General features: G+C 41.0%; 1 protein-coding gene across 1 annotated transcript; it reads right to left on the bottom strand.

The window, feature by feature from the left end:
• Positions 1–10,291: 10,291 nt before the first annotated feature.
• LOC103110325 (olfactory receptor 4D10-like) lies at positions 10,292–11,227 on the bottom strand. The gene has a single exon (XM_007519500.2). The coding sequence runs from the start codon at positions 11,225–11,227 to the stop codon at positions 10,292–10,294; it is 936 nt and encodes a 311-aa protein (XP_007519562.2).
• Between the last annotated feature and the right edge of the window lie 7,331 nt (positions 11,228–18,558).

Genomic DNA, 18,558 nt, shown 5'->3' with positions numbered 1-18,558 from the left:
ATGTTTTCATGACTTCAAATTCCTTCCTTCTCTTCTTTAATATCATGAAGTTGGAGTCTAACTTTGTTTTAAACTACTTTATAAAGTATAACCTCGGCCCCACAGTTGTGCGGCTGGTTAAGTGCACATGGCGCTAAGCGCAAGGACCGGCGTAAAGATCAGGGTTTGGAGCCCCTGGTTCCTCACCTGTGGGGGGGGTCACTTCACAGGTGGTGAAGCAAGTCCGTGGGTGTCTGTCTTTCTCTCCCCCTCTCTCTGTCTTCCCCTCCTCTCTCCATTCTCTCTGTCCTGTCCAACAATGATGACATCAATAACAACAATAATAACTACAATAATAAAACAATAAGAGCAACAAAAGGGAATAAATAAATATTAAAAATATTAAAAAAATAATTCCCCAATAAAGAAATAAATTAAAAAAATATCAAAAAAATAAAATAAATGACGGCTCCCCACCTGTAGGGGCGTTGCTTCACAGGCGGTAAAGCAGGTCTTCGAATGTCTGTCTCTCCCCCTCTCTCTATCTTCCCTCCTCTCGCCATTTCTCTCTGTCCTATCCAACAACAATGGCAGCAATAACAACAATAATAGCAACAACAAGGGCAACAAAAGGGAAAAGAAAAGAAAAGAATTAGAATGTAGAGCCCCTTGGTCTTGGGCTGTTACACACAATAGTTCCTCAGCTACGGAAGAGGGTGTTTTAATGTAAAGTTCATCTTCTGTTCACTGGTCTAGGTGGTTTCTTAAACATTTTTTGTTATGAGCTATCATTGAGACTCCACAGATTCATATATTTGCAGTGTATACTTTGATAAGTTTTGACATCCCTTTAGCATTTATCTATATGGTATCACTGCCTTTAATATGGTTAATATATCAAATACATGACATTTATATATAAAGCTATGTATAAGTGTGTAGACTGTATGCATTGAATTATATAGTGAATAAAAATGCCTAAAACTATTTTTTTTAATTTTTTAATTTTTTTTACATATTCTTTTTTTTATTTTTAATTTTTTTAAAATTTATTCCCTTTTGTTGCCCTTGTTGTTTTATTGTCGTAGTTATTATTGATGTCATTGTTGTTGGATAGGACAGAGAGAAATGGAGAGAGGAGGGGAAGACAGAGAGGAGGAGAGAAAGACAGACACCTGCAGACCTGCTTCACCGCCTGTGAAGGGACCTGCCTGCAAGTGGGGAGCCGGGGGCTCGAACCGGGATCCTGACGCCTGTCCTTGAGCTTAGCGCCACCTGCGCTTAACCCGCTGCACTACATCCCGACTCCCTAAATGCCTAAAACTATTAAATAGGCATCAGTATATTAGATATTTAATATAGTGAAATACAATCATCTGTGCCTCAAGATGTACGTGTCATAGTGAACCTTCTCAGTCTGTTTACTTTGCCTCTTCTTCTTCAGAAAACCACTGACTTGTTTTTTTGTCACTATTTTTTTAGTTTGCATTTCCTAGAATTTTTTAAAAAAATGAAATCCTACAATATGCACTCTTTTTGTGTGGCTTCTCTATATGTATATGTATGTATATATATATATATTTAAAATGTGTCTTTTTAAATATTTATTTACTTTATTTATTTATCCCCTTTTGTTGCCCTTGTTGTTTTATGCTTGTAGTTATTCTTGTTGTCGTTGTTGGATAGGACAGAGAGAAATGGAGAGAGGAGGGGAAGACAGAGAGGGGGAGAGAAAGATAGACACCTGCAGACCTGCTTCACCGCTTGTGATATTTTTTTTATTTTTCTTAAGTGTATGACTATCCCACTGCTCAATTATCTAGTTTTTCAATGAACACTTGAGTTATTTCCAATTTGGGCAACTGCATATAAATCTGCTTTGAACTTTTGGTGTACAGGCCATTTTGTGGATATGTGTTTTTTTAATTTTTATTGGGAGGGATGGATATACCTTTTAAAATTCAGTAACAGGTGCTAGGGGAGATAGCATAGTGGTTATGTAAAAGATTGAACCTGGGACTTTCCATAACCATTATCTAGAATCTACCCTCACCCTCAAAAGACTTTAAAAAAATATTATTTATTTATTAGAAACAGAACTCAAGAAGGAGGGAGGGAGGGAGGGCTAGGGAGAGAGGAATAGAGATACCTGCAGGACTGTTCACGGCTTGTGAAGCTTCCCCGCTGGAAGGGGACTGGGGGCTTGAACCTAGATCTTGCACACTGTAAGGTATGCGCTTAACCAGGTGCAGCATCAACCGGATCCCCATGCAAAAGACTTTCATGCCTGAGTCCTTGAAGTCTCATAGTCAATACCCTGGACCATCATAAATAATAGCTGGGCAGTACTCTGGTTAAAAAAAAAATATATATATATCTCAGTACTAGGTAAACAATTGCAGCAGTTAAAAAAGAAAGGAAAAATGATTTGAGCAGACACTTTGGCAAGATACGGGAAAAGCAAATAAACACGTGAGGAGAAGCTCAGCCTCTTTTACGACTTGGAAATGCAAATTACAACAGTAGTGAGGCAAAGGTATATTCATACTAGAGTGACTAGTATGAAAAAGACTGATCTAAGATAGAGACAGGCAAGGGTGTGGATCAACCTGCTGACGTTCATGTCTGGTGGAGAAGCAATCACAGAAGCCAGACTTTCCACTCTCTGCACTTCAAGAAGAATTTTTGGTCTATACTCCCAGAGGGATAAAGAATAGGGAAGCTTCCAATGGAGGGGATGGGATATGGAACTCTGGTGGTGGGAACTGTATGGAATTGTACTCTTCTTATCCCACAGTCTTGTCAATCATTATTAAATCACTAATAATAATATAAAAAAGAAGGCCAATATAGCAAATGTGGATAAAAGTACAGAAAACTGGAACTGTTATGGGCATCTACAATGGTAACCCACTTTTTTTTTTTAATGAGTGATCTAACAGTGGTTTACAAAATTAAACAATTTCAAGGGTATAGCATCATGTGTGTGTGTAAGTCACAACACAACCACCAAAGTCCTGTACATCCCACCCCGCCCTGATAAGCATATTTATTTTCTCAAAATCCTAGAGACAGGTTGGTTTCTTCCTCCCCCCTCTCACACTTTAGTTATCTATATTTCATGCCTGAGCAACCCTATACGGTAACTGTGTTTCACATCTTATATTCCTTAGCAAGGTCATTTTATGAAAAGAGTTGGAGCGTTTCTTAGAATGTGTGATGCTTACTTACCATATATTTCTTACTGTTTTTGAATTCCTTTCTTTCTTTCTTCTTCTTTTTTTTTTTTTGTGAGTTCTTAAAAGGGACTTTAATCTCTTCCTTTATAGTTTCTTTCCCTTTTCTTGACTATTCAGAAGCAAAAGAAAGTTGTAAGGCACTTCTCTCCACTCCTCAGGCATGTTTTTTGGCTGAAATGTAGACACTTGTTCTTAGGCTAGTTTACTTTCCTTTGTATGAAATCTTTGTTCAATAAAGGTGACTATATATTTCTTACCTTGAAGAAAACCCACAGGTCTGTTAATTCTCAGAAACAATAACTTAGGGGGCCGGCTGATGGTGCACGTGGTTACAGTGTGCAAATTCCCGGGTTCAGACCCCCATCCCCATCTGCAGGGGGAAAGTTTCAAGCAATGCTGCAGGTGTATTTATCTCTCTTACCCTGCTCTCTATTTAAAAAAATTTTTAAAATTATCTTTATTTATTTATTGGATAGAGACAGCCAGAAATCAAGAAGGACAGAGAGACACCTAGACACCCTAGAGGGACAGAGAGACACCTGCAACTCTGCTTCACCATTCACAAAGCTTTCCCCCTGTAGGTGGGGAACTCTGTCTCCCTCTCTATCTACTTCCTTTCTTCTCATTTTTCTCTGCTCTATCCAATAAATAACAGAGAAAGAAATGACAGCCAGGGAAACAATTACAGAAGCCAGGCCTTCCACCTTCTGCATCCCACAATGACCTTGGGTCCATACTCCCAGAGAGTTAAAGAACAGGAAAGCTATCAGGGGAGGGGATGGGATACAGAGTTCTGGTGGTGGGAATTGTGTGGAGTTGTACCCTTCCTATGCCGTGGTTTTTTTCAGTGTTTCCTTTTTATAAATAAAATTTAAAAAAAGAAAAGAAAGATGAAACATTTTACATCAAAAAAGAAATGACAGTTAGACATTGGGTAATGGTACACCAGGTAGTGTTTATGTTACCACATGCGAGGATCCAGACTCAAGCCCCTGGCCCTAACATGTGAAAGGGGGGAGCTTCATGAGGGGTGGAAAAGTGCTGCAGGCCTTTCTATTTCTCTATATCTCTCTATCAGAAAAGAAAAGGATGGGGGCAGCTTATTGAAATATACCGGCGATCTCTTGGGGGGGCTGTTTAGATCTCAGGACATAATAGGCATGCTTAATCATGCAGAATTATACCTCTTACCTAAAATTCAAGGACTCCAACATCTTAAATCATGTTCGTGGGAAGCTGGGGAGTCTGTTAGCTTCAGAAGGCTGCTTAATTTCCTCTCTGAAGGCTAGTGGTTTCAGTGACTTATATCTTTATGTGGGAAAGGGCAGACTCAGGAACCAGCATTTTCTTCTTCTTTCATATCGGTTCACAAAGACCTACCAGAACTAGTGTGAGAATTATCAGAGGGACATCACTGGAGGTGGCTGTGGAAATAGCCTGCTGATGGGGACTCTGTTTCACTGGGATTAATTAAAAACTTTGCTGAGGGCACATTATTTCATTGAGGGTCTAACATGTTTCTGGTAACAAGGTACTTTCTTTGGCCAAACTCTTATTTAGGTTTCCCCGACTTTGATTTGATGTCTCCAGGGTCTCGTTGCTCTAGTTTTGATGTTTTTGGATAGAGAGAGAAGCAGGGGCAAGACACTCCAGCTGCAAATCTTCCTTCTGTGTCATAGTACTCCAATGGGGTGGGCCAGTACTTGAATTTGGCTTGTCCCCTGGCAAAGCAGATGCTCAGTCTGGTGAGCTATCTCTCAGTGCCCTGTCAAAACTTTTCAAGTGGGTTTTGACTTTTGGTCTCCTGTGCTTGTCCTTGCATTGTCTGATCAGGTTCCCTATTCTCTCTCTCTTTCTCTCTTTCTCATCGGAGTACTGATTAGCTCTGGCTTATGGTGCTGCAGGGAATTGAACGTAGGACTTTGGAGCCTCAGGCATAAGAGTCTCTTTGCATAACCATTATGCTATCTACCCCCATTAGGTAATATCTGATCACCTTGTTTTGCCTTCAACAAGGATCCTTTAAACATTTAAAAAATTTATTTATTATTGGATAGAGACAGAGAAATTGAGAGGGGAGGGAGAGACACCTGAAATGCTGCTTCACCACTTGTGAAGCTTTCCCCCTGCAGGTGGGGACCAGGGGCTTCAACCTGGGTCCTTATGCACTGTAATGTGTGTGCTTAACCAGGTGTGCCACTGCCTGGCCCCCAAGAATCCCGCAGCGGGTTAAGTGCACATGGCGCAAAGTGTGAGGACAGGAGCCCCCGGCTCCCCACTTACGGGGGGGATTATTATTGTTGTTGTTGATGTCTTCGTTGTTAGATAGGACAGAGAGAAATGGAGAGAGGAGCGTAAGACAGAGTGGGGGAGAGAATAGTAGACGCCTGCAGACCTGCTTCACAGCCTGTGAAGTGACTCCCCCGCAGGTGGGGAGCCGGGGGCTCGAACCGGGATCCTTCCACCACCGGTTCTTGCTCTTGCGCTTTGTGCCACGTGCGCTTAAGCCGCTGCACTACAGACAGACTCCCAGACTTTTGTTTTTTTGTTTTTTTTAGATTACCATTTGAGTCAAGGACTTCCTCAGTTGCAATGTGTGGGAATGTGTTTTCTAGCTGTTTACTCCATAAAGATAGCCCATTACTACATCAAATTGAAAAGCTTCTGAACAGAAAAAGAAACCACTACCCAAAGAGACCCCTCACAGAATGAGAGAAGATCCTTACAACAGATAAAAGGCTAATAACCAAAATATATAGAGAACTCATCAAACTCAACAATAAAAAGCCAAATGATCCCATCCAAAAATGGGGAGAGGATATGAACAGAATATTCACCAAAGGGGCCAGGCGGTGGCGTACCTGGTTAAGTGCACACATTACAGTGCACAAGGACCCAGATTCAAGTCCCTGGTCTCCACCTGCAGAGGGAAAGAAGCTAACAGTTGGTGAAACAGGTCTGCAGGTGTCTCTCTCCCTCTCGATCTCCCCCACCCCTCTCAATTTCTCTAGGTCTCTATCCAATGATAAATAAACAAAAATATTTTAAAAAAGAATATTCACCAAAGAAGAGATCTTAAATGTCAACAAACATGAAAAAATGTTCCAAGTCTTTGATTATCAGAGAAATGCAAAATAAAGATAGCAATGAGATACCACTTCACTCCTCTGAGCATGTCACACATCAGAAAAGATAGCAGCAACAAATGCTGGAGAGGGTGTCTCGACAAAGGAACCCTCCTGCACTGCTGGTGGGAATGTCAATTGGTCCAACTCCCGTGGACAGCAGTCTGGAGAACTCTCAGAAGGCTAGAAATGGACCTACCCTATGATCCTGCAATTCCTCTCCTGGGAATATATCCTAAGGAACAAAATACACCCATCCAAAAAGATCTGTGTATACCTATGTTCATAGCAGCACAATTTGTAATAGCCAAAACTTGGAAGCAACCCAGGTGTCCAACAACAGATGAGTGACTGAGAAAGTTGTGATACATATACACACTGGAATAGTACTCAGCTATTAAAAATGGTGACTTCACCTTCTTCACCTCATCTTGGATGGAATTTGAAGGAATAATGTTAAGTGAGATAAGTCAGAAAGAGAAGGATGAATAAGGGATGATCTCACTCATAGACAGAAGTTGAAAAAATAACAGAAGGGAAAATAGAAAGTAGAAATTGGACTGGAGTTGGTGTATTGCACTTAAGTAAAAGACTCTGGTGTGTGGGGGAAAGGTGAGGTACTGGTTGACTGAGGAGGGCCTAGTGGAAGTTGTATTGTTATGTGGAAAACTGGGAAATGTTATGCATGTACAAACTATTGTATTAACTGTTGACTGTAAAACACTAATTCCCCCAAAAAAACTTAAAAAAAGTTCCATAGCAACTTTTGTATATACAATACAGCATGATTAACTCCAGTGACTTTTGCTTTTCATTATACCCCAGGATTTAATCATCTTATAACAGCAAATTTGTAACATTTAACCTACATCTCCCCATTTTCCCCACCACCACTGCACCTGGCCCCTGGCTCCCATCATCCACAGGGGTTGGATCAATTGACATTCCCACCAACAGTGTAGGAGGGTTCCTTTGTCCCCGAAACCTCTCCCGCATTTATTGCTACTACCTTTTCTGTTGTGTGACATTCTCACAGGAGTGAAGTGGTATCTCATTGTTGTCTAAGAAACAACTTAAAAAAAAATATCTTTATTTATTTGATAGAGACAGTCAGAAATGAAGAGGAAGGGGGGATAGGGAGGGAAAGACACAGAGAGACACTTGCAGCTCTGCTTCACCACTTGTGAAGCTTCCCCCCTGCAGGTGGGGACCAGGGGCTTGAACCTGGGTCCTTGAGCACTGTAACATGTGCACTCAGCCAGGTGCGCCACCACCCGTGCCCTTAAGAAACATCTTTAATGTTCTCATTACACAGAGACAAAAGTAATTATGTGAGGGGGTGGAGGGATTAACTAATATTAGGATGATAGTCATTTCATAATATATACATTTATCAGATCATCATTTCATATACCTTAAGCTCATGTAATGATAGATGTTAATTCTGTTTCAATAAATTTGGTGAAAGGCTATGTCCTAGTTGTTATCAGTCGTTTCCAGGCATGATGCTTATTAATAGACATGAAAATACATTTGCTACCTGCTTTTCCCAGATTTGACTCCATGTATGTCTAAGTCCCTAGGAGAGTTTCAGCTCTGATTAATACAGAGCTTACATTCTCAAGAGAATTCCACACCTATTGATATAGGATACAAAAATAATTACAAATATTTGTAGCAGGCCTAATGGAATAAATTCCACGCTTAATCCCCCTTCATTTCAGTGTTTGCATGACCTTGGGGGCTTTTAAGCTGCAAATTTCTTTTGCCTCTAGGGTTATTGCTGGGCCTTGGTTCAAATCCACTGCTCCTGCAGGGCATTTTTTCCCCTTTTGTTGCCTTTGTTGTTTATTGTTGTTGTTATTGTTATCATTGTTGCTGGATAGGACAGAGAGAAATTGAGAAAGGATAGGAAAACAGAGAGCGTGAGAGAAAGATAGACACCTGCAGACCTGTTTCACCGCTTGTGAAGCAACCCCCCTGCAGATGAGGAGACAGATGCTTGAATCGGGAGTCTTATGCTGGTCCTTGCTCCCTGAGCCATGTGCACTTAACCCGCTGTGCTGAAGCCTGGCCCCCTTAACTGTTAAGTTTTTTTTTAACTTTATTTGTTGATTAGTAATTTAATAATGATTTAAAAGTTACAAGATAACAAGGGCATAACTCCACACCATTTCAACCACCAGAGCTCTGAATCCCTAATCCCTCCATTGTAAGATACAGAAGTTCTCTTAAGGATGCATATATGGATTAACTATAATTTCTTTTTTTTAGCACATATTTATTTATTTATTTATTTATTTTTGCCTCCAGGGTTATTGCTGGGACTCAGTGCCTGCACTACGAATCTATTGCTCCTGGAGGCTATTTTTTCCCTTTTGTTGCCCTTGTTGTTTATGGTTGTTGTTGTTGTTATTACTGTTGTTATCGTTGTTGTTATTGTTGGATAGGACAGAGAGAAATGTAGAGAGGAGGGGAAGGCAGAGAGGGGGAGAGAATAGTAGACACCTGCAGACCTGCTTCACCGCTTGTGAAGCGACCCCCCTGCAGGTGGGAGCCGAGGAGCTTGGCACCAGTCCCTGTGCTTTGCACCATGTGTGCTGAACCTGGTGCGCTGCTGCTGGGCCCCCGGGTTAACTATAATTTCTACAGCTGTCTGTATTTTTGTATATTTGCCCATTTTACCCCCTATGGCCCCATCTTCTCTTGCTTTCCAAGTCACACCTAGACCCGCTATTATGTCCAAATGACCCTCCCTTTTTCCTCTTCTTTCTTTGTATCCTGATGAAGTTGGAGTTGAGAGCCCTTGTTCATCTTCCTCCTATCATTTCCCTCCCACTGGAATTATGGACCAAAACTCTTTTTTGGGGAGCAGAAGGTGGGAGGTGTGGCTTCTGTAATTGCTTCTCCACTGGAAATGGGCGATAGCAGGTCGACCCATATTGTTAGCCTATTTCTATCTTTCCCTAGTGGGTTCTGGGGAGGTGAGGCCCCAGGGCAACATTGGTGAGGTCGTCTGCCCAGGGAAGTTGGGATGGAATCCTGATAGTATCTGCAACTTGGTGGCTGAAAGACAGCAAGATATAAAGCAGGACAAAATGATTAATGAATAGGCACCAAAAAGTAGGAATAGAGCAGATGAGAATAGGGGTGTTAGTATGGAAGGAAGCTGTTACCTTTTTATTACCCACCCCTATCTCTTTCACAGCTTGCACATACTCTGCCTTAAATTGTGAATCATTACACAACCTTGCTTGTATTTGTAGAATCAAAGAAAACCTTCACTGAGAATTCAGGGCCAGAACTTCACGGCATGGGTCAGTCTAGATATGATGCAGCAATATAAAAACTCTGTTTTTCTGTACCCTTGGTATCATGGTTTTTGTTCACTGATTTCCTGCTTATGCCATCCCCAAAGATGTGATTGAAATAAAAGTGGACTATTTCCTTGTTCAAAATTTTTTCTCATTATTACAGTTTCACACACACAGCTATAGAAACAGATGAGAAACAGATGAGAAAAATTATTCTGGTCCACCTTCTTCTAAAGATTATTTCATTATATATATATCCAAAACATCCTTGTACACCTTAAATATATGCCAATTTTATTTTTATTTGTTCTTATACCTCAAAAACCTGGGGGTAGGGGTGGGTAAAACAATTCTAATGTGAACACATGTCTGAATGTGTTTACGTTGCAATTTCTTTGTTCTTTCCAAGCTCTGTTGCAAATATAACATACTCCCAGCTAGCAATTTGAGTTCTCTCTCTCTCTTTTTTTTTTGGTCACACGAAACCATTATCTTAAAATGCTTATCAGGTATAGTCAACAGGATGTGTATGTTATTAGTAGAAATTTAAGAAAAATTATTAGAAATCTCTCACTACAGCACTCTGATGGAAAAACTCAAAGGTGCTTGAGAAAGAGTGAATGGAACTGCCTATCTAAACCCTGTGAGGAGACCCAAGTTTTTCCCAGAGCTTCCTCATGGCTGACTTCATCTCCTGGTTCCTCAGAGTGTAGATCAAGGGGTTCAGCAGAGGGGAGATGACGGTGAAGGTGACAGAGATGACTTTGTCGGCGGGGAGGGCGGTGTAGGGTCTGGCATAGACATAGATGCAGGGCACAAAGTGCAGGGTGACCACCGTGATGTGGGAGGTGCAGGTGGAGACGGCTTTCTTCCTGCCCTCCCCAGTGTGAGACCTGAGTAACAGTAATATGACCACGTAGGACACCAGGAGGAAGACAAACCAGAGAGTGGTGAGCATCCCATTGTTGGAGATCATGAGCAGCTCCAGCACAAAAATATCGGTGCAGGCGAGTTTGAGGAGCTGGGGGACATCACAGTAGAACGTGTCAAGCACATTGGGTCCACAGAAGGGGACAGGCAGCAGCAGGGAGATCTGTATGATGGAGTGGGTAAAGCCCCCCAACCAGGAGCCCACTATTAATCCAACACAACGTTCCTTACTCATGATGGTCACATAGTGCAGGGGCTTGGAGATGGCCACATAGCGATCAAATGCCATCACCGACAAGGAAAAGACATCCACCCCTCCAATGAGATGGAAGAAAAACATCTGTGTGAAGCAGCCATTGTAGGAGATGGCCTTTCTGTTGGACAGAAGATCCACCAAGACCTTGGGGGCCGTGATGGAAGAGAAGCAGATGTCGGCGATGGACAGATTCCGGAGCAAGAAATACATGGGGGTGTGGAGGCGAGATTCACTGGTGACGGTGACCAGGATGAGAAGGTTTCCCAGCAGAGTGGTCACGTACACCAAGAGCAGGACAAGAAACAAGACCAAGCTCAGGTCTTGATTCTGGGTGAGGCCGAGGAAAAGGAACTCTTTCACCCTGGTGTAGTTGCTCAGATCCATTGAAACATTTCCTTTCTCTTCTCTGTATTTGTTAAAGTGACTTCTCATGACAGTGCTTGACTATATTCGGTCTTCTTCCTGGCTAACTGAAGGTGAGATTTTAAATCTTCCTTCTTGACTGCAATGATGTTATTTTGCTGAACTGACTAAAATCTCAAAATTGTGATCAGTGTGGTGGTCATATCAAATCATCACATGTGAAGTTGATTAAATTCTCTTTTCATAAAGCTATTATTTTTGTGTGTGATAGTTATGCAAAAAACTTCTCAAGCTTGAGGTTCCAAGGTCCCAGGTTCAATCCCTGGGACCATCATAAACTAGAACTGAACAGTGCTCTGGAAAAAAATAAAGCCACTTTATTTTAGTATTTTTATTGTCTTTATTTATTTATTGGATAAAGACAGCCAGAAATTGAGAGGGAAGGGGTTAGTAGAGAGGGAGAGAGACACCTACATCCCTGCTTCACCACTTGTGAAGCTTTCCCCCTGCAGGTGGGGACCAGGGGCTCGAACCTGGGTCCTTGAGCACTGTAACATGTTTGCTCAACCAGGTGCACCACCACCTGGCTCCAAAGCTACTTTTTTGGGGGGAGGCAAGAATGAATATAAAAGCTAAATAGTGACATTTAAGTATAATTTAAAAAAATTTAATTCAGTTTAAACTTTAATGATTTTATATTATACAATTTTATTTATTAAACACTAAGTATTGAGTTCAAATATACGAAAGATACATTTTCAACCATTTTAGACTTACAGGCTGTGAATAATATTGACTTACTGAAAAAAAAAGGTGTCCTTTTGTTTCTTGTCTCTAGTATGTCAAATTTCTTTTTTATTTATTGAAACTAGGACTTTGGAGCCTCAAATCTCTTAAAATTGCAGCCTATTATACATTTAAGTAGCTTGCCTTTGTGATTGCCTTACACTAGTCTGATTATTTGATTGATCATTTTCTTAAATAGTTTAAGTTTTCTGTTGGGAAACAGCCTGAGAGGTGGTGGTGCACCTGGTTTAGAGCTCATAGTACAGTGCACAAGGACCCAGGTTCAAGTGCCTGGTCCCCACCTGCAGGGGGAAAGCTTCCCCAGTGGTGAAGCAGGGTTGCAGGTGTCTTGTCTCTCTGTGTCTCCCTCTCTATCTCCCACTCCCCTTTCAAATTCTTTCTGTCTCTAGCCAATAGTAAATTAATAAGTAAAAAGATAGTTTAAAGAAAGAAAACAGACTGAGATAAGTGTATTTTAATGAATATCATTTCTTTTTTATTGTGCTAGTAGAAACACGAAGATAAGCTATAAGCCCTACAGAAAATTTAAAGTGTAGTGGTCTGGGTGGTATCACAGGGATAAAGCACTGGACACTCAAGCATAAGGTCCCGAGTTCAATCCCTGGCAGCACATATACCAGAGTGATGCCTAGTTCTTTCTCTCTCTTCCTCTTCCTCATTAATAAATAATAAAATCTTAATTTGTTAAGTGTACAGCACAGTACTAATTAAATACGTGAGTGTTGTGTAGCTATTGTCCAGGATGTATTAATCTTGTAGAACATGTCATCCCCATTAATGGTGGGAGAGAGAGCAACTATGTGATCTGCTTCTGAGAAGTGGTTCATCAGTTCCATTCTTTATTCCTTTTCTCTTTTTGGAAGAGATAGTATGATCATTACTTAGAATAACATCTGCTGGACTGGTGAGATAGTATAATGGATATGAAAAAGCTTTTCATGCCTGAGGCTATGAAGTCTCATGTTCAAACCCTAGTACTACTATCACCCAGAAATGAGTGCCATTCTGGTAAAAACAAAAAGGAAAAATTAATAATAGCACATTTTCATGTGCTATTATTGACCATTCTCAGCAAATCTTTGATTTAGTAGTGTCTGTTCTGCTTTTTACTTAGAAATCGAACATGAATGGCAGTATTCAAATATATATTGTTTACGACCTATCAGAAGTGACTGTTAGTATAAGTTGGTGAACACAAGATGTGATAAAGTGTGAGATGTACTATTCTCCTGGATCATGCGCCTGGTCTGCTATACCCATGACTTAGTGCAGGACTGGGTGAAGTCTCAGTACTGTGATGTCTTTTACTTTCTCCCTGTCTTTGTCTTTCTAGCTGAAAAAAACAACACACAGACACACACACACACACACAGACACACACACACACACACACACACAGACACACACACACACGCGCACACACACACACACACACACACACACACGAGCGCGCGCGCTCACCCATGCCATGAGAAGAAGAGATTGTTGGAATAGGAGATTTGACGGGAAATACTAATATTATTTCTGCATGTACTGATACTACCTACTGCCATTTGAGTTCTTAATATGTATGAAGACGTACTAGAGCCCATAGATTTGATTATTATCACACCCCCGTAGCAACTGTCAGTGTTACTTGTCTGTTTCACACAGACTATACTATGAATCTATGCTTGACTATAGGAAATTGAGAGAAATAGGAATAGTGTTCCTGCCTAAATCTTAAGTGTAGAACCCACTTTTGCATCCTCTTTAAAATATTTAAATTTATTTATTGTTAGACAGGGACAGAAATTGAGAAGGAGGGGGTCGGGTGGTGGCGCAGCAGGTTAAGCGCACGTGGTGCAAAGCACAAGGACGGGCACAAGGATCCTGGTTCGAGCCCCCGGCTCCCCACCTGCAGGGGAGTCGCTTCACAAGCGGTGAAGCAGGTCTGCAGGTGTCTATCTTTCTCTCCCCCTCTCTGTCTTCTCCTCCTCTCTCCGTTTCTCTCTGTCCTATCCAACAATGATGACATCAACAACAACAATAATAACTACAACAGTACAACAACAAGGGCAACAAAAGGGAATAAATAAGTAAAAAAGGGCAACAAAAAGGGAATAAATAAATAAATATTAAAAAAAGAAATTGAGAAAGGGAGGGAAGAGATAGAGAGGGAGAGAGCTAGAGAGATACCTGCAGCCCTGCTTCACCCTTTTTGAAGCTTTCCTCCTGCAGGAAAACTGGGTCCTTATGCATTGTAGCATGTTCACCTAACCAGATGCTCCACTGCCTGTCCTCTAGAACCCAAGTTTTGAATAAAAAGAATTTTGAAGAAGAAGTCTATCTAAAGACAGAGAGTGGGCAGAGAAAAGCTCTAGAAATCCTATTTACATTGAGCTTAGTCTGAGATGTCCTCACCAATACACATCACAGAGCTTCACCACAAGTTCCGGATGCCTCCTCTGTCCATCTCTTTCCCCAGTAGTTAATACGTACCTTTGATGTTTCTGTTACTGAGAAAATAATCTTGTGTCTGGAGCATGTATACACCTGGGAAATAAAAAAGGCAAAAGAAAATGGTCCATGAAATACTGGATATGTTGCACACAATCGTAACAACAGCTTGTTCTCAGTAAGTGTAACATAAACTTGAACCAGATGTTTAATATCTGATACCTCGGAACTTAAAGCTCTCAGTACAAAACAGATGCATTGAATTAGTATATGAAGCAGAACACTGCTATTGTTAATTTCTGGGCAATTTTGTTTTTAATATAAAGCCTTGTGGAAGATTAAAGTGACCTACTGCCTTTGCTCCCCTTTTAGGAGAGAAAGGAGAGACTCAGAGGATATCACATCTTTAAGAACTTTCCCCCTGTCTCTGTCTTATGTTGTTACCACTCTTCCAGCCTGAGGGATAATATATGAATTTCAAAAGGAACATTATTGGATCGGGAAGTGGAATCCAAGTGTTTAATTCTGCTGCTGGTGATGAAATTTCAATGGGAGTTATTAAAATGTTGTGACACACACACACACACATACATACACACACACACACACACACACAGAGAAATATACATTTTGATTTTCTATGCTGAGGAAATCATTTGCAGGCGGTAGAGTAAACTTCTCTCCTTACCTACCTCTCAATCAGAGCTCTGATAAAACATGTCAAATTCTGTACCTGACAAGTGCAACAGTCCAGTTTCTATGATTCAGAGGACATGACATAAGTTGAGTTTCAATTTAATTGGCAAAACAGAGAAGACTGGACAGAAGCTTTGTTACTAGTCAAGTTTCTAATTATACACAGGATGACTAATTATAACCCAGTTCTAGCATAATAAGTCTCCATGTGGATAGAAATAAAAGTTAGATAGGGGAGTCGGGCGGTGGCGCAGCGGGTTAAGCGCTTGTGGTGCAAAGCGTAAGGACAATGATGACAACAATAATAACAACAACAAGGGCAATAAAAAGGGAAAATAAACAAATATAAACAAATAAAAAAAGAGTTAGATAATGCTTGTGGAGAACTCTTTCCTTTTTCCCTAACACATGAAATTTCTCACATGGTTATATCTGGACAATATTGATGGGGAAATTGAACACACAATTGCAGTAGTCATTTGGATGAACTCAGTTTGTTGAGTGATTTGGTATGTAGACAGTACTTCTACTCAACAGAACGAAAATCCGTTTGGATTTACCTCCCTCTCTACATTTTTCTTAGTATGTTTTTTTTAAAAAAATATTTTAAGTTATTTACTATTGGATAGAGACAGAGAGAAATTGAGAGGGGGTGAGATAGAGAGGGAGAGACAGAGAGACACCTGCAGCCCTGATTCACCACTTGTAAAGCTTCGCCCCCTGCAGGTGGGGACCAGGGGTTTGAACTTGGGTCCCTGTGCACTGTAATGTGAGCGCTTAACCAGGTGCTCCACTGCCTGACTCCCCCCTTTTTTTTAGTATGTTAAACCAATTACATAGACAGATGCTGCATGTTACCGGTTGTATGTGTTAGTACCCCCCAGATTTATTGAGATATAATTGACACAAATCACTGTGCACGCTTAAGCTATGTAATGTGATGGTTTAATATATTACAAAATGATTACATCATTGTGTCAGCTAAAACTTCTATCACTTCACACAACTATCAGATCTTTTTTTTTCTTTCTATCTTTTTAAAAAAATCTTTTTATTTTCATCTTACTTATTTCCTTTGTTGCCCTTGTTGTTTTATTGTTATAGTTATTATTGTTGTTATTGATGTCGTCGTTGTTGGATAGGACAGAGAGAAATGGAGAGAGGAAGGGAAGACAGAGAGAGGGAGAGAAAGATAGACATCTGCAGACCTGCTTCACCACCTGTGAAGTAACTTCCTTGCAGGTGGGGAGCTGGGGACTCGAACCTGGATCCTTATGCTGATCCTTGCGCTTTGCACCACCTGCGCTCAACCCGCCACGCTACCAGTCGGCTCCCTTTTTCTTTGTTTCTTTTATTAATGATTTAGAAGATTGCAATGGGGTATAGTCCCACACCAACCTTACCACCAAAGCTCTGTGTCCCTATCCCTCCAGTGATAATCACTATTGTTCTTTCAAACTTTTTTTCCTTACCAGAGCACCGTATAGTTCTGGCTCATTTCCTCTTCCTGCTTCCTCAGAAGTCTGATGTAGTTTTAGATGGAATTTCTTGCGAGGGATCAGGACGTTCTCCTAGTAAGTGTGCTTGTTGGTGTAGAAGTCTTGTCCACTGCTTTGGGTAGAGTGTCAAATTTATGTGCACAAGGTGTGGGGTTCAACGCTTGGCATTGATTGCATGTACCACAGTGATGTTCTACCTCTGTCTCCCTCAATAAGCAGATAAATAAATAAAACAGAATAGTAGACTAGGGAGACAGCATTATGATTACTCATTACAGTGCACAAGGATCCAGGTTCAAACCTCTGGTCCCCACCTGAAGAGGGAAAGCTTCACAAGTGGTGAAACAGTGCTGCAGGTGTCTCTCTGTCTCTTTTCCGTTCTACCTTCTCCTCCCCGTCTCAATTGCCATCTGTCTCTATCCAGTAATAAATAAATAAAAAAATATAATTAAAAACATACCTTACAAAAAGAGAAGATGGAGAACAAGGAATTGGAAGTAGGGTCCTGGTGTTATAATCAGCAGAGCTGTTGAAGAAATGTAGTGAAAAGGGGGAAGTGAACGTGAACCACAGAGGAAGGTAGAGTAAAGACTTTTACTTGAGGGGTGCACACCTGCTTGAGCGCACATGTTACAATGTGCCAGGACCCAGGTTTGAGCTCCTGGTCCGCAACAGCAGGTGGAAAGCTTTGTGAGTGCTGAAGCAGGGCTGAAGATGTCTCTCTCCCTCTCTATCACCCCTTTCTTTCTTGACTTCTGGCTGTCTCTATCCAATAAAGATTAAAAAAAGAAAAAAGACTTTTTAAAAATTACATTTATTTATTTATTTATTTTCCCTTTTGTTGCCTTTTGTTCCCTTTTGTTTATCGTTGTTGTTATTGCTGTCATCGTTGTTGGATAGGACAGAGAGAAATGCAGAGAGGAGGGGAAGACAGAGAGGGGGAGAGAAAGACAGACACATGCAGACCTGCTTCACCGCCTGTGAAGCGACTCCCCTGCAGGTGGGGAGCCGGGGGCTCGAACCTGGATCCTTATGCCCATCTTTGTGCTTTGTGCCACCTGCGCTTAATCCGCTGAGCTACGCCTGACTCCCAGAAAAAAGTCTTTTTAAAAATATTTATTTATTTTCCTTTTTGTTGCCCTTGTTGTTTTATTGTTGTAGTTATTATTGTTGTTCTTGATGTCATCGTTGTTGGATAGGTCAGAGAGAAATGTAGAGAAGAGGCAAAGACAGAGAGGGGGAGAGAAAGACAGACACCTGCAGACCTGCTTCACCGCTTGTGAAGCGACTCCCCTGCAGGTGGGGAGCCCGGGATTCTTACCCCAGTCCTTGGGCTTTGCACCACATGCTCTTATCCCACTGCGCTACTGCTAGACCATCCAAAAAAGACTTTTGTTTGATGTCACAGAATTCGAGAAGAGTGAGTGAGGTTCATTCCCCCCACCCCACCAGCTGTGCTAACTTCCAGGCATCTGTTTTCAGTCACTAGATTATTGGGTTTAGATGGAAATCTACATAGGTAACCTTTATAAAACCTATTCATGTTATATAGTTCGAGGAGGCACTTTGAATGCATTTGTTTCATTAAGATACAATTAAAAAACAAACAAAAGTGGTCCGGGAGGTGGCGCAGAGGTAAAGCACTGGACTCTCAAGCGTGAGGTCCCAAGTTCAATCCCCGGCAGCACATGTACCAGAGTGATGTCTGGTTCTTTCTCTCTCTCCTATATTTCTCATAAATAAATAAAATCTTAAAAAAAACCCTAGTATAGTCATGGGCCCTTTGAAATATAATTAAAATAGGTCTACTAACAATCTATAAAACAGAGACCCCCAGATATTCATATGAACTATTCCAGCATTTCGGTTCATAATTAGTTTATGATTTGTTTGGCTTTATATTTACATGCT

The sequence above is a fragment of the Erinaceus europaeus genome, chromosome 17 (genome assembly GCF_950295315.1).
Source record: "Erinaceus europaeus chromosome 17, mEriEur2.1, whole genome shotgun sequence".
Lineage (NCBI taxonomy): Eukaryota > Metazoa > Chordata > Mammalia > Eulipotyphla > Erinaceidae > Erinaceus > Erinaceus europaeus.
This window is presented reverse-complemented; position numbering and strand designations above follow the sequence as displayed.

Coding starts and splice junctions, on each gene's coding strand:
- LOC103110325 (XM_007519500.2), bottom strand. CDS start 11,227: ATGGATCTGAGCAACTACACCAGGGTGAAAGAGTTCCTTTTCCTCGGC.